General features: G+C 44.1%; 1 protein-coding gene across 2 annotated transcripts in view; it reads right to left on the reverse strand.

Moving 5' to 3' along the window:
• Positions 1-3,512: 3,512 nt before the first annotated feature.
• Positions 3,513-17,753, reverse strand: part of CPNE3 (copine 3) — a 33,434-nt gene continuing 19,193 nt past the window's right edge. For both annotated transcript variants that reach the window (XM_039345451.1, XM_039345450.1), the window contains exons 12-16: positions 17,055-17,109; positions 16,712-16,763; positions 15,858-15,991; positions 13,920-14,156; positions 3,513-6,235 (exon numbers count right to left, since the gene is read on the reverse strand). In XM_039345451.1, coding sequence (XP_039201385.1) covers positions 6,104-6,235; positions 13,920-14,156; positions 15,858-15,991; positions 16,712-16,763; positions 17,055-17,109 — 610 coding nt within the window. In that variant the 3' untranslated portion in view covers positions 3,513-6,103. The remainder of the gene's footprint in view (positions 6,236-13,919; positions 14,157-15,857; positions 15,992-16,711; positions 16,764-17,054; positions 17,110-17,753) is intronic.

Raw genomic sequence — 17,753 nt, forward strand, 5'->3', positions numbered from 1 at the left:
GAACAACCAAAGACCTACATATATATATATATATACACATACATACATACATACATATATACATACATACATATATATGCACGCAATTTTTTCTCCTCCTGGGTACAAATGGACAATTTATGGTTTAAGAAGTTAACTTAGTACAAATAAAATATAATGTTCAGTATATTCAGTTATCTTCTCCCTTCCTCTATCAACTGGAACAAGAATAAGCAATCTTAAAATAGTACATGTAGTCCTCAACTTACAACCACAATTGAACCCAAAATTTCTGTTGCTAATTGAGCGAATTTTGCCCCATTTTATGATCTTGTTTACCACAGTTGTTAAGTGAATCACTGCAGTTGTTAAGTTGATAACACGGTTGTTAATTAAATCTGGCTTTGCTTGTCTCAAGTTTACAAAAGATGATCATGTGACTCTGGGATACTGCAACTGTCACAAATATGAGTCAGTTGCCAAGCATCTGAATTTTGATCACATGACCATGGGGATGCTGCAATGGTCATAAGTGTGAAAAATGCTCATAAGTCACTTTTTTCAGTGCCTTTGTAACTATGAATGGTCACTAAATGAACTGTTGTAAATCAAGGATTACCTGCATAGGCTATACCGGAAACAAAAGAGATTGTATATGATTATGGAACTGAAACACTGAAATCCATTCTGTTTTACTGATACTACTAACCATGCATAAGTCATTCTGGAGCCTTTACAGAATGAGAATGGTAATGAAACAATAGGTGTGGCAGAGTAATGTGACTGTCATTTTAAACATAAGCCTGTTAAAGGTTCTATAACACAATTGACATTGGTTTCCAAATAATTCCTCTGAAGGTTGTTTCATACCTCACAACATGAAATTAAAAACCAACAGGAGAGGTTAGTCCACAAAATTAACAAAATTAAGGTTTTTTATTGAAAATATAAACATGAGAACAATTCTACAGTTTTTATTGGACTATCAAGAGAACAAAAATACCAGGACTTCTAAAGCTGTGCCTCTGCAATCTTGATAGATTAAAAATATACCTCAGATTTTTTTCCCCCACTGGGAACTAAATATCAACAACAACAACAATAATAATAATAGAGTTGGAAGGGACCTTGGAGGCCTTCTAGTCCAATCCCCTGCTCAGGCAGGAAACCCTATACCAGTGGTGGCGAACCACGCATGCCAGAGGCGGCACTCAGAGCCCTCTCTGTGGGCATGCGGACCATGCCCTGGAAATGGCAATCGTCCCTCTTCAACCAGCCACCCACTAACTCACCGAGCTCCCATCTGGCCGGATGCATCCCAGCACGGCTGGTTTCCCTCCCCCCATCCCATCCCTCCTGGCTTCACATGCTCTCCTTTTCCTGGGCATGACTCACTGGATCACCTCCTCAGCTGTTGGCTATCTGTCCAGCTCAGGCGGCTTCTCTAAACTGCTGGCGGTGGGCTGCGGAGCCCCAGAATGCACCAATTGAGTGGCTGGCAGGCTGTGGCTGCTGACGGACACTGTCGGCCCCCATGTACTCGCTGGCCTGTCTGGGGGCCAATGGTGTCAGGTAGCAGCCGCCCCGGCCCCTGCCTTGCCTTGCCCCACGGCAATGGCACCCCCGCCCTGCCTCAGCTCACCCCACAGGACAAGCCTCCTGCCCACTGCCCCATCTGCCAGAGTGGGATCTCCCCTAACCCTGCCCGGCCCCCAAAGGCATCCCTCCCCATGAGCAATATCGAGGTGACCATGCCCACCTTGGCCACACCCACCCAATCTGCCATGACCACAGCCATGACTACCCAGTGGGTCACGCCCACCCGGTACCCGGCAATAAATAAGTGGGTTTTCGGTTGCAGTTTGGGCACTCGGGCTCTAAAAGGTTCGCCATCACTGCCCTATACCATTTCAGACAAATGGCTGTCCAGTCTCTTCTTAAAAACTTCCAATGTTAGAGCATTCACAACTTCTGGAGGCAGGTTGTTCCACTGATTAATTGTTCTGTCAGGAAATTTCTTAGTTCTAGATTGCTTCTCTCTTTGGTTAGTTTCCATCCATTGCTTCTTTCCTGCCTTCAGGTGCTTTGGAGAATAGTTTCACTCCCTCTTCTTTGTGGCAGCACCTGAGATATTGGAATACTGCTATCATGTTTGACTGGGCGCAGTCACTGAACAATGCAATATATGTGACAACAGAAGAAGACGCTCTTCATTTCCTTGAAATTTTTCCTATTTGCTAGAAAAAATGCTTTGGGATGTCTGCATAATCCTTGAAGAAGAATGAGTTATGAATGAGAAATAATAATAGATTTCTTCACTGGACTTCCTTTGTTATGGCCATCCATCATGTTCCACTGTTTCATTCATAACAATAAGCTTCCAGGGAAATACTCCTTTTTAGTTAATAAAGCATTGCTGGCAGAAAGGTCAATTCCTGCTGTACTGAGCTTTTCTAAACCCATTCTGATGTTTTATGAGCCTTTTCTGTTCTGATGTTAACAGATTAGGGAGAGGATTTCAGGAGACATCCGTAGCCTTGAGACTTTGCATTCTTTATATAGTGCCTCAAAGGATTAAAAGGTCTGCAGCAGGTCTTAAACTCAAAGGTAATTGCTCCAGGGCCATTAGTAGAATAAACAATGATGGAATTGAGCCAAGAGATAAATAATGCAATTTTACATGGTTACTCTTACTCCCAATAAAATATCTATTTGAATCTTGGTTGAGAAATAGCCCCTACCAAATATCTTCTTTGCAGAATAAAGAAACTAAAACAAAGACAAGTGTTACTCAACTCAGAAAGTGTTGTGATGTGAATTGTTTAGACTTTGGCTTGCTATATGAACCCAACAATTGTGAAGAGATTGAACAACCATTCATCTGAAATGGTATAGGGTTTCCTGCTAGAGCAGGGAGTTGGATCCAACTCTGTTATTGTTATTTTTTGAATGATATATTCTCAGTCTGGTAACTTGAGTTAAGATGGGCAGGTATATTATATTGTGGATATATTATTGGTAATAATTACACCATGGTGTGAATAGGAATGCCTCATCAACTTTTGCTGTTCCTATTAAGAGGGAGTCAGGAATCACCTTGGTGCAAGAAATAACTGTAGAAGAGTCAGTTTGATCCAGTGGTTAAGACACCGAGACTAAAAGCTGGAGACCGTGATTTCTAGGCCTGAAAGGCAGCTGGATGACCTTGGGCTAGTCATTCTTTCTCAGCCCAACTCACCTCACAGAGTGGTAGTTGTGGGGCAGGATATAAATAAATAAAACTTTTTGTTGGAAAAGTTATAAAATCCAATGAAAACTAAAGAAATTTTCCTTACCAAATGTATATTATTATTTTATATGACCATGACAATAATGTCACAGACAATCCAAATTCATATTTTTTATAATGCAGAAAAATGAATAGGTTTTGAAAAACATATGGGCAAAAGTGTTTCTTCTTGTCTGCTATAATATTACCACTAGGTCAGTAAACACATATTCCTTGAGGAAAAAGTTAAAACACAAGAGAACTATTGGGATATAACAAATTTGGTTTATATGCCACTAAAATATGCCATGTCACATTCAAAGTCAGATTCAATATCACATACAAAACAGCATTATTTAGAAAATACGATAAAGAATAGAATAGAATAGAATAGAATAGAATAGAATAGAATAGAATAGAATAGAATAGAATAGAATAGAATAGAATAGAATAGAATAGAATTCTTTATTGGCCAAGTGTGATTGGACACACAAGGAAATCTGTCTCCGATGCATAAGCAACAAGTGAAAATACAGTGCAAGCCATATATGATACTGTACTTTCAAAGCAAAATACAGATTTATGACAGAAATATCAAACAGGAAAAATTAAAAAAAAAAAAAAGAATTGGTACAAATAAGCCAATATCAAATTCCATCACAAGGTGGTGCTAGCAACTGACTAGAAAAATTATGCTGAAAACATAGATTAGAAAAGGTATTACTTTTAAGTAAAGCACTAAAAAGTATTACTAAGCAAATATTTTATTTATATTTTATGGTTGTAGATCTAATCATATTTGTTTTTTAAGAAATGCAATGCATTAGATGTAGAAGTTGCCTAGCTCCTCTGGATTCAGTTGCACAGCTGTAGGCTATGCTATCCTTTTTCAAGATAGGAAAAGTTCAACGCAGTAATTTTTGGAATACTGAGAACCTGTTGAATTTTATGAACAAAGGCTGCCAGAGTGGGCAAGTCTACTCACAAAATATCATGGTCTAGAAGGCAAACTTTTTTTCAATTAAAAAAATAATCTATTAAAAAAGTTGCATAGCTTGGCATATGGACTTAAGATCATATGTTGAAGGGAGTGAAAAGTATGCAGGAAGTGGCCCCTGTTTGAGATATTGCAATATCCCTTTTGTTGTAAGAAAATACAGTATAAGGTAATAACAAAGTGCAAAAATAAAATTTCAGTCTTTCTTACAAGAGCTCATAGCAAATATCTCAAGAGTTTACAAAATATAGCTTTTGTATTTTTTGATCCTGAAATACTTGGACTCCAACACAATAAACCTTTGATGCAAACTGGTTGCAATATAGTAATATTCACAAAGTATACCATTACACAATACATTTACACATTCCAGGCATCTAGTTTTTTTTTTTACTGAACGACTAGCAACAAATCCCTGATCTAAATAAATAGTCACCTATACATATGCACGAAATGAAGAAAAAAAGTTTTCCAATAGGATGCTAAAAGAGATCCGCTTAAGATTTGCGCATCATAGAATATTCCTAATAAAATATCTTTAATTAGATGAATAGATGATATTCTAAATACATGGATAGTTCTAAATATGGCATTAGTTGGACATATAAGCTGCAGATAGTTTCCATTTTAATATGATTGTAATGCAAAGCTGCAGGACAGAAGGCTGGTAGCTTTCACTTTCCTAGAAAAGTACATACCTATCAGATTCTATGCTATTAACACTGATTTTTCATTTTCCCCTTTTGATATGGGCCTACATAATTTATGCTGTTCAATTAACAATCCTTTTCAGAGAGTTCAGTCCAATTTCATTTCACTTAGCATATACACACAGAAGAACAGAAGTTATGTACACTACTTTCTTACTGAACAAACAGCAAGAAAATATGTCAAAAACTTTTAGATTACTAAACAGCATGTAGTTGGGATGAAGAAAAAAAATGCTGGAAGCAGATGAAACACAATCACAAACTCACTAGCTGTCACTAAATAAATGCAAAAATCTCCCAAAGAGCAGAGGACCTGAAAAAATATACAGAACAAGATAATCTAATCCATGGGCATTGTGCTAAAATGAAAATTTACACTCTCTAGCTTCTCTAAATCAGCTGTGGGAAAAACCTCAGTTTATACTACTGAATGAAAGTGATAAGGTATCCTGGAACTAGCTCTAGCCATAGGGAAACCATTTATGAAATATTAAAATACAGATTCTCCAGCACATAGAAATCTCTGAATATACAGCTATAAAACAGGTAAGCTTCCCCAGGCACACACACATATATAGCTTCTATGTCCATGTTCTTATTTTACACAATTATATTTCTCAAAAGTCAAATTGGTTTGTGATAAAATAAGCAACAAAATCAATCCCAATCCTATTTATATCCTTTATGTGGAACAGAAAGACACAAACTGTTGGCAACTATGTATCACAGTCAGATGCCACCTTGATTTAATAGTACAATGTAAGCTGTAAATTGTAATATAATTCCGTTGCAGTCTCCAGATAATAATCATGTTCAAATGTTTACTGTTTCATCAAATTGCAAATGTTCAGAAATAGAAGGGCAGACACCACAGAGAAGGGATGAAGAAAGATATTTAGATAACCTTAACTCAACACTCTGGTCTTAATCGTTCTGAAGTCTGACAAAAGAGTAAATATATATATATGCTTTTCCAATCTCACTTGCAATGGGGTTAAACATAGAGCATCTTTGGCAACTCACAACAAGAAAGGGAAAGGCTATCATAGCATGGCACCTTTTCTGTAAAATGTATGAAAAGGCTTTTATTATGCATCACAATCAAGGGACACCACAGACAGGAAGCACCGAAACTTCCCACAGAGTGATTCATGCTTGCTTCTGCTGTTCTTGCTTGGCTGTAGGCTTGTTTGGTGGTTGCAACTTGCACATGCTGAAATAGCTCACAACTTGCTGTGGCACCTCTGCCAGGACACTTTGAGCAAGAGCTTCCTTGGGAGCCTAATTCAAAGGACAGAGACAGAAGTAAAATCAATTGATTCAATTCCTGCTCATCTAAGAAGGTCTCAGGAGTGCTTTTTCAAAGGAAAGATAGTTATCACAAAGTGATTTGTCCATTAAGATTGTCTTTATGAGCTGTCAGAGTGGAGTTCTTTCTTTTATACTGGCTTCATAAAGCCAAAAATAGCTAGTAGCAGATCACTTTGGATATGAAAATTAAATGAAAACATTATGTAACATCTATAAAAATTACCACAGTGCATTGTTGCAAGTCATAACCAAATATTGAGCAATGTAAGTTGTTTAATTAGTGGAATTTCTAAAAGATTTATAAAGCCAAACTTTTCCTGTAGCTGCAAATGGAGGGCATCCATCTTTGACTGCCAACTATATACTTGACAGCCTGACCCCATCAATAAACTATCTTACTTCCTCCAAGGTACAAACACATGAAAGAAAAAACACCAAGTTTATAGCTACAGCCATTCAGCTGAGAGCTCCTTATCTAGATCACACTGGAGTCAACTACCAAGAGGATGATCTTATTTGATTTTATGGAATATTTGCTGCATGATTTTATCTTATCTTATTTGATATGGTCATTAAACTAATATGTAATTACCAAAGTAATCATTTCAATTTGAATACTTTTTAAAGTATTTGAAATCAAGCAGCAGGTATTATAATCAAGTTCCATTTTTCAAAGTAAATGCATCCAGTTTCATACTGGAATATACAAGCACCTATTAAGTAGCAAACTAAAGCATAACCCACAGTGGAAAAAAATTAGCATATAAAACAAATACTTTCTATTGTAGCATTTAGTTTTCAGAAACAATGGAAAGTAAGGATTAACTGGGTCTTTTTCTAAGGGAGAAAGATTTGTTGCAATAATAACTATATTCACTGCACTACAAATAATACAACAAACTAGCACAATAAATGTTTTTAGTAATATAGTACTGTCTCTAATAGATCTATGCAATGAAACAAGTTTACTTCAATGAAGTGATATAGGTCAGAGAGATGATACATAATATCTATAAATATTTTAGACAAGTACTTGCTTTTCTCTCCCCCACAGGAATATTTCTTTAACAGGATGCTCATATAAACCTACTACTAAAAGTTTCCATTTGGGATGAAAATTGTAATAAAGAGTCACAGATTTCATTCAGAATTGGCTGTATGTTTCAAGCAGAATTCAGTAAGAATTTTCTGTATGTTTACTATATCCTAACCAAAATTTAATGTATCTACGAAGGGAACCTCTCAAATATCTTGAGAATGCTTGGAGTGTATAAGAGCGGCAACAGAGCACCAATCTACAACTTTTAAACAGCCATAATTTTCCTAGATGGTGTCAAGCCCCGACGGCTTGCCATACAACCAGGGACAGGGGGAGCACGAACGTCAACTCACGGGGGCGAGAAACAGTTGAGCTGTGCACTGCCACACCCCACCGCCGCCCCGGGCGAACTCCCTCGCGAACGTCTCCACGGACAGCACGACAGACGTCAACGGCACCTGATAGAACGGAGGGAGCTCCAACGAGCCATTTGCGAGGCGCTGGAAGGCCAACAACGGGCGAAACACCTTGTGCTAATGGGGATGCATCCCGGCGGGAGAGGCGGGGGTTGTCTCCCAGCCGCCAGGGAATCCAGCAGGGCGAGCTTAGCGGCGGGCAACAGGGGCGCAGACCGGGCGCACGGACAGCGGGGCGTGGGGGCGGAACTTCGTCGGGAAAAGGGACAGCGCAGGGAACGGACATAGCATATATCCATTTCAAACGGATGCTGGTTTGGGATGGGGGGCGGAGCTACAGGGTGGAGCACGCCGATATATTGCGGTGGAGGGGAATCAGGCCCCAGGGCTGACTTTGTCTCACATGCTTAATAAAGAGCTTGGTGGGTGTCAGCGTGTGCCGGTCTTCTTTGCTTTACGTCACGAACGACTTTGGATACGCGGACATAAAGTCAGCCCTCACCCCAACCCTCCAGTCTACGGTTCCCGTGTACGGCTACGGTATGGCGGAGGGGACTCAGGGGGCTGCCTTGGTCGAGGGAGAGGTGGCGGCCGGCGGGGTTGTGGATGCTGTCCCGGTGGCGGAGCCGGCGGTGGCCCAGCCGGTAGTACGGCCAAAACTGTTACAGTCTGTAATATCGGAGCTCGCTGTGGGAGAGGCAGGAGCCGCTAAGCCCCAGGAGGAGTGGTGGCAAAGCCCGGCGGTGACTGGTCTACAGCCCGAGCAGCTCCTAACGCCAAAGCCGAAGCTCGGGCATTCGGGGTGGCGGGAGAGACGCGCCACGGTGGAGGAAGATGAAGACTGGAGCTACTCCACGGCTCCGGGCCAGGAAACCATGGATATCCTGCGTCACCGGTTTGGTGAAGCGAGTTACAAAGGCGCCGCCGATACGTGGCAGTCGGAAGGGGAGGCTACGGGTCGCACCCCCTCGTCTAGATTCCGCCTGAGTAGTCCGCGGCTGCGGTTGCCCAATCCCACAGGTGGCCTGGGCGTTATGGGACTCCCCTCGGGCGGGCCGGCGGGTCAGCCACACCCAGCCCAGCCGGGTGGGCCCAGGAACGTGGCAGGAGGCCTGACCGCAACAGGGGGGAGGGAACGGCAGGACTTCGCGGCCGGACATCCAAACGTGGTACCAGGCCAACCCCAGGGCCCGTGGGGGCCAGGATATCTATGGGGGGTTCCCCCATTCCGGTTACCTTCGACGGTAACCCTGACCAATTGGCGATGTTCCTGGGACAGGCCACAAGCCACCTGGACCAGTCCGCACAGCTATATGTCTCCCAATGGGCTATGGTCGGCGCCATTACTGCCGCCTTGCGCGGAGAGGCGGCCGCATGGGCGGCCGACCTGTACAGTGACCATGCCCGGGAGTTGGGGAGTGCGGGGCTGTTCCTGGACGCTCTGCATGGGCGGTTCGATGACCCCACTCGGGCACAGAGGGCCGAGGCGGACCTGCTGGCGCTCCAACAAGGGAAACGTCCGGCCGTCGAGTCCGTGCGGGAGTTTCGGAAGTTAGCCGGGCGGTTGCAGTCCTCTTGGCCGGAGCGGATGTTGGTACATCAATTCAGAGCAGGCCTAGACCACGACTTACGGCAAGCCTGCGTATATCGGGGTGTGCCCAACAGACTGAGAGACTGGTTCAGGGTAGTGATCGAGATTGAAGCAGGCCTGAAAGAAGTGTATCGAGGGTACGGGGATGTTTCGCGGCTGCGGCGTCCCGGGGATAGACCTCGCGAGGGCGGCCAGGACCAACAGCGGCCAACACCAAAGCCACCGGGACCGTCAGGAGCAGCGGGTTTCCGGTGCTTCCGTTGCGACCAGCCGGGTCACCGCGCAGCCGACTGTCCAGCACCCAGCCCCCGTAAGACCGCAGCAGGCGGTAGAGCCACACCACTGAAGAAAGCCACAGAGAGTTTAAGGGCGGTTGTCCAGCAGCCGGTTCCAGGGGCGAAGCCAGGAGCCCCGGTCACGCCAGTGCCCGTAGCCGGGGTACGCTACCAGACGGGGGACGAGGAGGACAGCCCTGACGAGGGAAGGGCCGATCCAATGGTGAGTGATCCCATCAACCCATTCCTCCTCCCTATAGTCCTTACGAGTCCGGTGACGGGTGTACGGAAGGCGTGTCAGGCCTTGATCGATACCGGATGTACACGTTGTCTGATGAGTAGGAGGGTAGCGGTGGACAGTGGGTTCCGGATATATCCATTACCACAACCCATACGGTTCGAACAAGTGGACGGGTCATTGTTGGGGGGGGTCCCCGCGACCCATGTAACGGAACGGGTACGCATGGACCTAGGAGACCATTGGGAGGTATTACGATTCAGTGTGGTTCCCATTACGGCGAAGACGGTCATCTTGGGGTTGTCCTGGTTGGACAAATGGACCCCAACTATATGGTGGGAAGGGGGGTACCGGAAAGTGCGTCTTGGGGTAGGTCCAACGCCAGGGAATGGTGGTGGCGAGGGCCAGGTCCCCAAGCTTCCGGGGGTAGCGGCGCAACTCCAGGAAACGGTGGGGGAGGTAACATATCCCGAGGAATACAGGGATTTAGCGGCGGTCTTCAGTGAGGAGGAGTGTAATCACCTGCCCCCTCACCGGCCGACGGATTGCGCTATAGAGCTATTGCCGGGGGTTAAGCTCCCGAAACCCCGGATGTACGCGATGACACCACCGGAGGTGCAGGAACTCCGTAGATACATCGACCAGAACCTAGCGCGAGGCTTTATTCAGCCTGCTAGGTCCCGGATAGCGGCCCCCGTCCTCTTTAAAGAAAAGAAGGATGGATCGTTACAATGAAAGATCTATTGGCACATTTGGGGACGGGCCGCATATTCACTAAATTAGATTTACGGGAGGCGTACTATAGAGTACGAATTAAGGCTGGCGACGAATGGAAAACGGCGTTTAACTGTCCGTTAGGCAGTTTCCAGTTTCGCGTCATGCCGTTCGGGTTACGAGGAGCCCCCGCGGTATTCATGCAGTTGATCAATCAGGTGTTGCATGAACACCTATACCGCGGGGTACTCGTGTACCTAGATGACATTCTAATATATACCGAAACACGGGAGGAGCATATCAGCCTGGTACGGCAAGTACTACAGAAGTTGTTGGAGGCCCAACTTTATGTGAAATTATCGAAGTGCGAATTTCACCGGGAACGACTAGATTACCTGGGCTACCGCATCTCGGGGAGCGGGGTGGAAATGGATCCGAGCAAGGTGCGAGCCGTACAGGAATGGCAAGCACCCCAAACTAGACGCCAGCTGCAAAGTTTTCTCGGATTTGCAAACTTCTACCGTCCGTTCATTCCATCGTTCGCAACCGTGGTGCATCCTCTCACGGAATTACTGCGGACGAAACACCTCGCAGCAAGGCCCCGCCCGAGCCAACGGCTAGAGTGGTCTGTGAATTGTCAGAAAGCGTTTGAGTCACTGAAAACATTATTTGCTAAGGAGCCCGTGTTACGCCACCCGGACCAGAGTGCCCCTTTTGTGGTCCAGGTGGACGCCAGCGATGTCGCAGTGGGGGCCGTGTTGTTGCAGAAGGGTAGTGGGGGAGAATTGCAGCCATGTGCCTATACGTCGCGTAAATTTACGACGGCCGAACGTAGCTGGACTGTCTGGGAAAAGGAGGCCTTCGCGATACGCTGGGCCCTGGCAACGTGGCGGCATTTGTTAGAAGGGGCCAAACTGGCCTTTGAGGTGTGGACAGACCATAAGAATCTGGAGGCGCTACAGACCCCGAGACGCCTGGCCCCCAAACATGTTCGATGGGCACAATACTTCAACCGGTTTAACTTCACACTGAGGTATGTGCCGGGGGGAAAGAACTTTTTGGCCGACGCATTGTCGCGGATGCCGCAGTACCGTAGCAAACGGGAGGAGGTAATACAGGCCCTGGTGCCGCCTTATCGGCGTGAGACCGTTGAGGCCGTAACTCACAGGTCTCTGGTAAGCGGGGTAGAGGACATTAAGGCTGCCTTACTGTCTGATGCGTGGGCAAATGAGCATTCTGAATGGTTGACTACTCGGGACGGTGTGGCGTGGAAAGGGGATAGGATGTATGTGCCCGAGAGCCTACGCCCCTCCGTTCTTCGAAGGTGTCACGACGCTAAACAAGCGGGCCACTTTGGGTTTTTAAAGACCCTGCACTTAGTGCGGCGGCAATTCTGGTGGCCCAAACAAAAAGCAGATGTGGAACAATATGTAAAAGGGTGCCACGTGTGCGCTAGTGCAAAACCCCGGGTAGGGAAGCCTATGGGGTTATTACAACCGGTGGCCGATCCGTCCCGGCCGTGGGAAGAGATCGCCATGGATTTTATCGTAGAACTACCCAGCAATCGGGGCTACAGTGTGATATGGACCGTGGTAGATCTCTTTTCCAAGCAGGCACATTTCATCCCCTGCAAAGGCCTGCCATCAGCACGACGATTGTCCCGGTTGTTTATTCAACACATCTATCGGCTTCACGGTGTACCTAGAAGAATAGTGTCAGATAGAGGGGTGCAATTTACCGCAGAATTCTGGAGGGTGTTCGTTCGTTCGCTAGGGTCCTCACAGGCGCTGAGTTCAGCATATCACCCGAGCACTAACGGGGCGGCGGAAAGGGCAAACGCCATGGTGGAAAGGTACCTCCGAAGTTATGTGTCATTCCAGCAAACGGATTGGGTGGATTTATTGCCGTTTGCTGAAGTGGCATATAATAATACCGTCCACAGCAGTACGGGGTATACCCCGTTTAAAATAGTGTATGGTATGGAGTTTAACCCCATGCCCGAATTGTCACCAGAGGTGGCCAGCGGCCAGACCCCTCAAACATGGACGTCCAAACTTCCAGAGTTGTGGGACCGGGTGAAGATAGCCCGAAGGAAGGCCGAAGCGGCTGCCAAGGTCCAAGCCGACAAAAAACGGGCCGAGCATAAACCGTTCAAAGTGGGAGACTGGGTGTATTTAGCCACCAAATATCTGCGTCTGCAAGTGCCATGTAAGAAGCTAGGCCCGAAGTATGTAGGGCCTTTCCAGATCCTCAAAGTGATTAACCCAGTTACAGTTCGGCTACGGCTTCCCGCCTCTCTAGGCAAGGTTCACCCCGTGTTCCATAGTAGTCTACTCAAACCAACACATAGAAGTCCCTATGCTGACGGGGACCAGGACCGATATCCGGGTCCCATTACGAGGTGCAGGAGGTCCTAGACTCACGGAAGCGATATGGCAAAACCCAATACCTCCTTCGGTGGAAGGGCTACCCGCTATCAGACGCGACCTGGGTGGGAGAGGAGGATATAAGGGCACCCAACCTGATTCGGACATTCCACCGGAGGCACCCAGATAAGCCGGGGCGGAACAAGTGTAATGTTGTGTACTCAACCCCTTTCTTTTCCTCCCCAGGGGGACGAGTGGTAGAGGGGGCCGCATGTCAAGCCCCGACGGCTTGCCATACAACCAGGGACAGGGGGAGCACGAACGTCAACTCACGGGGGCGAGAAACAGTTGAGCTGTGCACTGCCACACCCCACCGCCGCCCCGGGCGAACTCCCTCGCGAACGTCTCCACGGACAGCACGACAGACGTCAACGGCACCTGATAGAACGGAGGGAGCTCCAACGAGCCATTTGCGAGGCGCTGGAAGGCCAACAACGGGCGAAACACCTTGTGCTAATGGGGATGCATCCCGGCGGGAGAGGGGGGGGTTGTCTCCCAGCCGCCAGGGAATCCAGCAGGGCGAGCTTAGCGGCGGGCAACAGGGGCGCAGACCGGGCGCACGGACAGCGGGGCGTGGGGGCGGAACTTCGTCGGGAAAAGGGACAGCGCAGGGAACGGACATAGCATATATCCATTTCAAACGGATGCTGGTTTGGGATGGGGGGCGGAGCTACAGGGTGGAGCACGCCGATATATTGCGGTGGAGGGGAATCAGGCCCCAGGGCTGACTTTGTCTCACATGCTTAATAAAGAGCTTGGTGGGTGTCAGCGTGTGCCGGTCTTCTTTGCTTTACGTCACGAACGACTTTGGATACGCGGACAGATGGGAAAAGATGCAATTGCTTTAAAAGGAGCTATGGAAAGCTCCTATTACTTTCATCTTGTCGCATGTTCTAAACACACCTTTCTAGGACTGAACCTGAAGCCATGCACATCTTTAAGAAACAATACTTACATTGTGGAACTGTCTAAATGGCACAAATTGGACAATGTCTCGAATAGCAGCTTCTCCTGAACGTGATCTCAAAGCTCCACTGTCACTGTCCAGAAATTCCATGGCACTGAAATCAGCACCTCCAACACCAACAATAATGATGGACATTGGAAGCTTAGAGGCACTGACAATAGCAGATCTGGTTTCATCAAGGTCTGTTATCACCCCATCCGTGATTATCAGGAGTATAAAATATTGCTGTTGAACAAAAGCACTTTGTTAAAATTAACAAGGAAAATATATTCCCAAAGATAATAGACTGGGATAGCAATTTATAAGAATGACAGAAAGGAAAAGTTCCAAAACAACACACTAAAAAGGTTAATGCAATTTGATGTGTGTCTAAGGTCATCATCCAAAGAACAATCCTTATAGAAAGGCACTACTATTATCTCCAGATAAATTACCAAAACAGATTCTTTACTCTCTCATTGTACTTAACAATGATAGTTAAGTTACAGGTCATCCTCAACTTACGTTCATTTAGTGACCATTCTAAGATACAACGGCGAAAAAAGTGACTTGTAACCATTTTTCACACTTGTGACTGTTGCAGCATTCCCCAGTCACAGATACTTACCAACTGGTTCATATTTATGACAACTGCACAATCCCAGGGTCATGTAACCACCTTTTGTAACTTTCTGACAACCATGTTACTAACTGAACAGCTACAGTGATTCATTTAACTGTGACAAGCAAGGTCGTAAAATGGGGCAAAACTCACTTAACAATGTTTTGCTTATCAACAGAAATTCTGGGCTCAGTTTTGGATCATAAGTTGAGGACTACCTGTACTTTAACAGTGAAGTATTCCATTAAATTTTCTCCATCAAATCCTAAATCAATCTTTTTACCCAACTAAATTGTATTCAATTTACTTTTATGTTTCTTTCTTACGACAAACACCAATACTCACTTCTATTTAATTAATTTCATTTTAGTTGCCAGAAACATATTTTTATATACAACCATTTTGCTTCTTTAGACATTCATTTCCTCCTATCCATCCTCTCATGTAATACTCCAGATACAGGAGCTTCTTGTAAATACCATGTTGAGGTTTAGAGCATTTTAAGGATATCACCCCATCTGAAAAATATAGGATCCACAAAGGCCAACTCACAACACAGAAAAATGGCAAATATGAGGTGAAGAGAGTTCCCAAAACATGCAGGGAGTCAACTGCTATGTTCTACCAGAAGGAAAGGCAATCTGGTTATATACATAGTTTCTTAGCTGGACAAATGGTAATAGGCTTTCTACTTTTTTTTTCAGTCATACATTGTTGCAATAAATTATTAGTAAAGTTATATATACCTGCTTCAGAAATCTTATAAAAAGTCATGATTCATGTACTGAATTTATATTACTGTTTTCTAAATAAGTAATGACAGAATTATTAGTAGGAAGCCATAAATGCCTGGATAATTAGAATCAGGCTGATATCTCAATTATGACTTCCAAATAGCGTAACTATTTAAATCAACAGATACAGCATTCGCCCCCAACGTGTAACAGATAAAAATTTGTTCCAGGAAAACTAAAGTGCTTTAAGGGCATCTCAGGGGAAAGAAATTGCTAGGTATAGATATATATGTTCTACACAAATAGTAGTTAATGCTACTCTTCATGACTCATCATAAATAATTAATCTCCCTTTTGCTTTTTGAAACATTTCCCTCTTACTACAAAGTAATAAAAGGATTCTAACAAGGTAGAAATGCAGTCTTTTTGCCAGGTCTAATTGCTTACATGTATTAAAAAAACCTTCAACTGTTTGTTTATATTTTGAAATTACCAATTAATTTAGATAATTCAGAAATTCTTTCAACTACTCATTCTTTTACCTTACCAGTATCTTTTCACAACAGTTAAGCATAGCAAAAAGGTACTTACTGAGGCTGTTCTCTGCTGTGAAGCTGCAGCAGCAAATCTAGCTACATGATTGATAATTGGAGAGAAGTTGGTGGGCCCATACAATCTTATTTGAGGAAGGCAGACCCGATAGGCATCCACAATACCCTGGACCCCTGCAGAGGATAAAAGCATAATGAAGGAAATTTATCCATCACAGCCACCCTCCAGTCTAGTTTATGAAGGTCTATATGCTGAACCCTCAATAAGCATTTCTATTGTAAACTGTTTATATTTAAGGAAGAAGATCTACGAAGTTGCTTATCTCAAGCCTTAAAGTAAGCAGACTAGCTAGTCAAACAGTGAAAGAAACTTAAATCCCTAGGATTTTTGAAGGCCATATGACTTTGGAGAAGAGCTGTCAGTATTTCTTGCAAAGGTGATTCTTTTCATATTGTTAAGTCTTGAGGTACGCAGAGAATTTCATCACTACTCAACATTAAAATACTTGTAGCAACACAGGTCTTGTTCTAAAGAAAATTCTTGTAGTAAAATTTTAACAAATGGCAACTCCTTTATGGAAAGAAATCTTAATAAACTCATACACTTTAGAAGTCCCTTTGTGGCACTTCATCAGTGTTATATTTGTGAAGAGGTTTTTTTAAAACAAATAAGTCCTTCCATATTTTCAGAAGTGTGTAAGCTGTTGCTAATCTCTCTGCAAGCAGGCAATTTTGATCAGAAAACTTTATTTTTACACCTGTCTCTGAACAATTATGCAAAATTAACAGTGTTAATTTTAGAATGCGCAATCACTGAGCCAAGTCTTGCTTTATTGTTACATTCAGCACACCTAGAAATGTCAGGACATACTTTTGTAGTATATTAAAACTTACCACTGCAGAAGGGGTTCGATGGGTTAAAGTTCAACGGGAATTCATGCGACACCTGAAAATATATAAAGGTACTCATTTTTTTCATGGGTTCAATAATCTTTCACCAGGTAGCTTTCCTCTAAATCAACCTTTCACAACTTTAGCAATTGTAAGACTGGTGGATATCAACTCCCAGAATTTTCCAGTCAGCAGAATTCTGGGAATTAAGGTCCACCTATCTTAAAGTTGTCAAGTTGAGAAACACTGCTCTAAATCTACATCATGTCACTATTGTTTTAATTTAATTAACAAACTTTAACAACATTTTATAGAGCAAATTATCTTCCCAAAGCACACTGCTTACCTGCCATGAAGGGGAGATTTGAGCACCAAACCCAAAAGCTGGAAACATCTTATCTCTGTGTAAGCAATTTAGAGAAACAATGATAAGTAAATCCATAGTTGTGCACTCATTAGAATATACGTTCATGAACAGTACAGATAGTCCTCGACTTACAACCATTCATTTAGCTACCGTTCAAAATTACAATGGCATTGAAAAAGGTGACTTATGACCATTTTTCACATGACTGCTGCAGCATCCTCATGGTTATGTGGTCAAAATTTGGGCACTTGGCAACTGGCATGTATTAATGATAGTTGCACTGTCCCAGGATCTTGCAATTATTCCCAGCCAGTTTCTGATGAGCAAAGTCAATGAGGAAAGCTACACTTGCTTAATGGTCACAGGATTCACAATTACAGTGGTTCAACAACTGTTGCAAAAAGGTCATAAAAAAGGGCAAAGCTCACTTCACAACTGCCTTGCTTAGCAATGGAAATTTTGGGCTTAATTGTGGTCATAAACTGAGGACTACTGTACTTCCATACAGTACATAGTTATGACCCACTACCAAATTATCTAAGAGTAAGTTTAATTGCATTGATGAGTGTTTATTCTAAGTAGGTATATGCAAAATGACACAGAAAAGGAAGTCCATAGAAGGACAACTCTCCCACCGCTCTGCAAGCCGTTCTCCAACAAGGATTGCCCCAGACCAAA

Source organism: Crotalus tigris, unplaced genomic scaffold (assembly GCF_016545835.1).
Source record: "Crotalus tigris isolate CLP2741 ecotype Arizona unplaced genomic scaffold, ASM1654583v1 scf7180000017952.28453644438:3035480, whole genome shotgun sequence".
Taxonomy (NCBI): domain Eukaryota; kingdom Metazoa; phylum Chordata; class Lepidosauria; order Squamata; family Viperidae; genus Crotalus; species Crotalus tigris.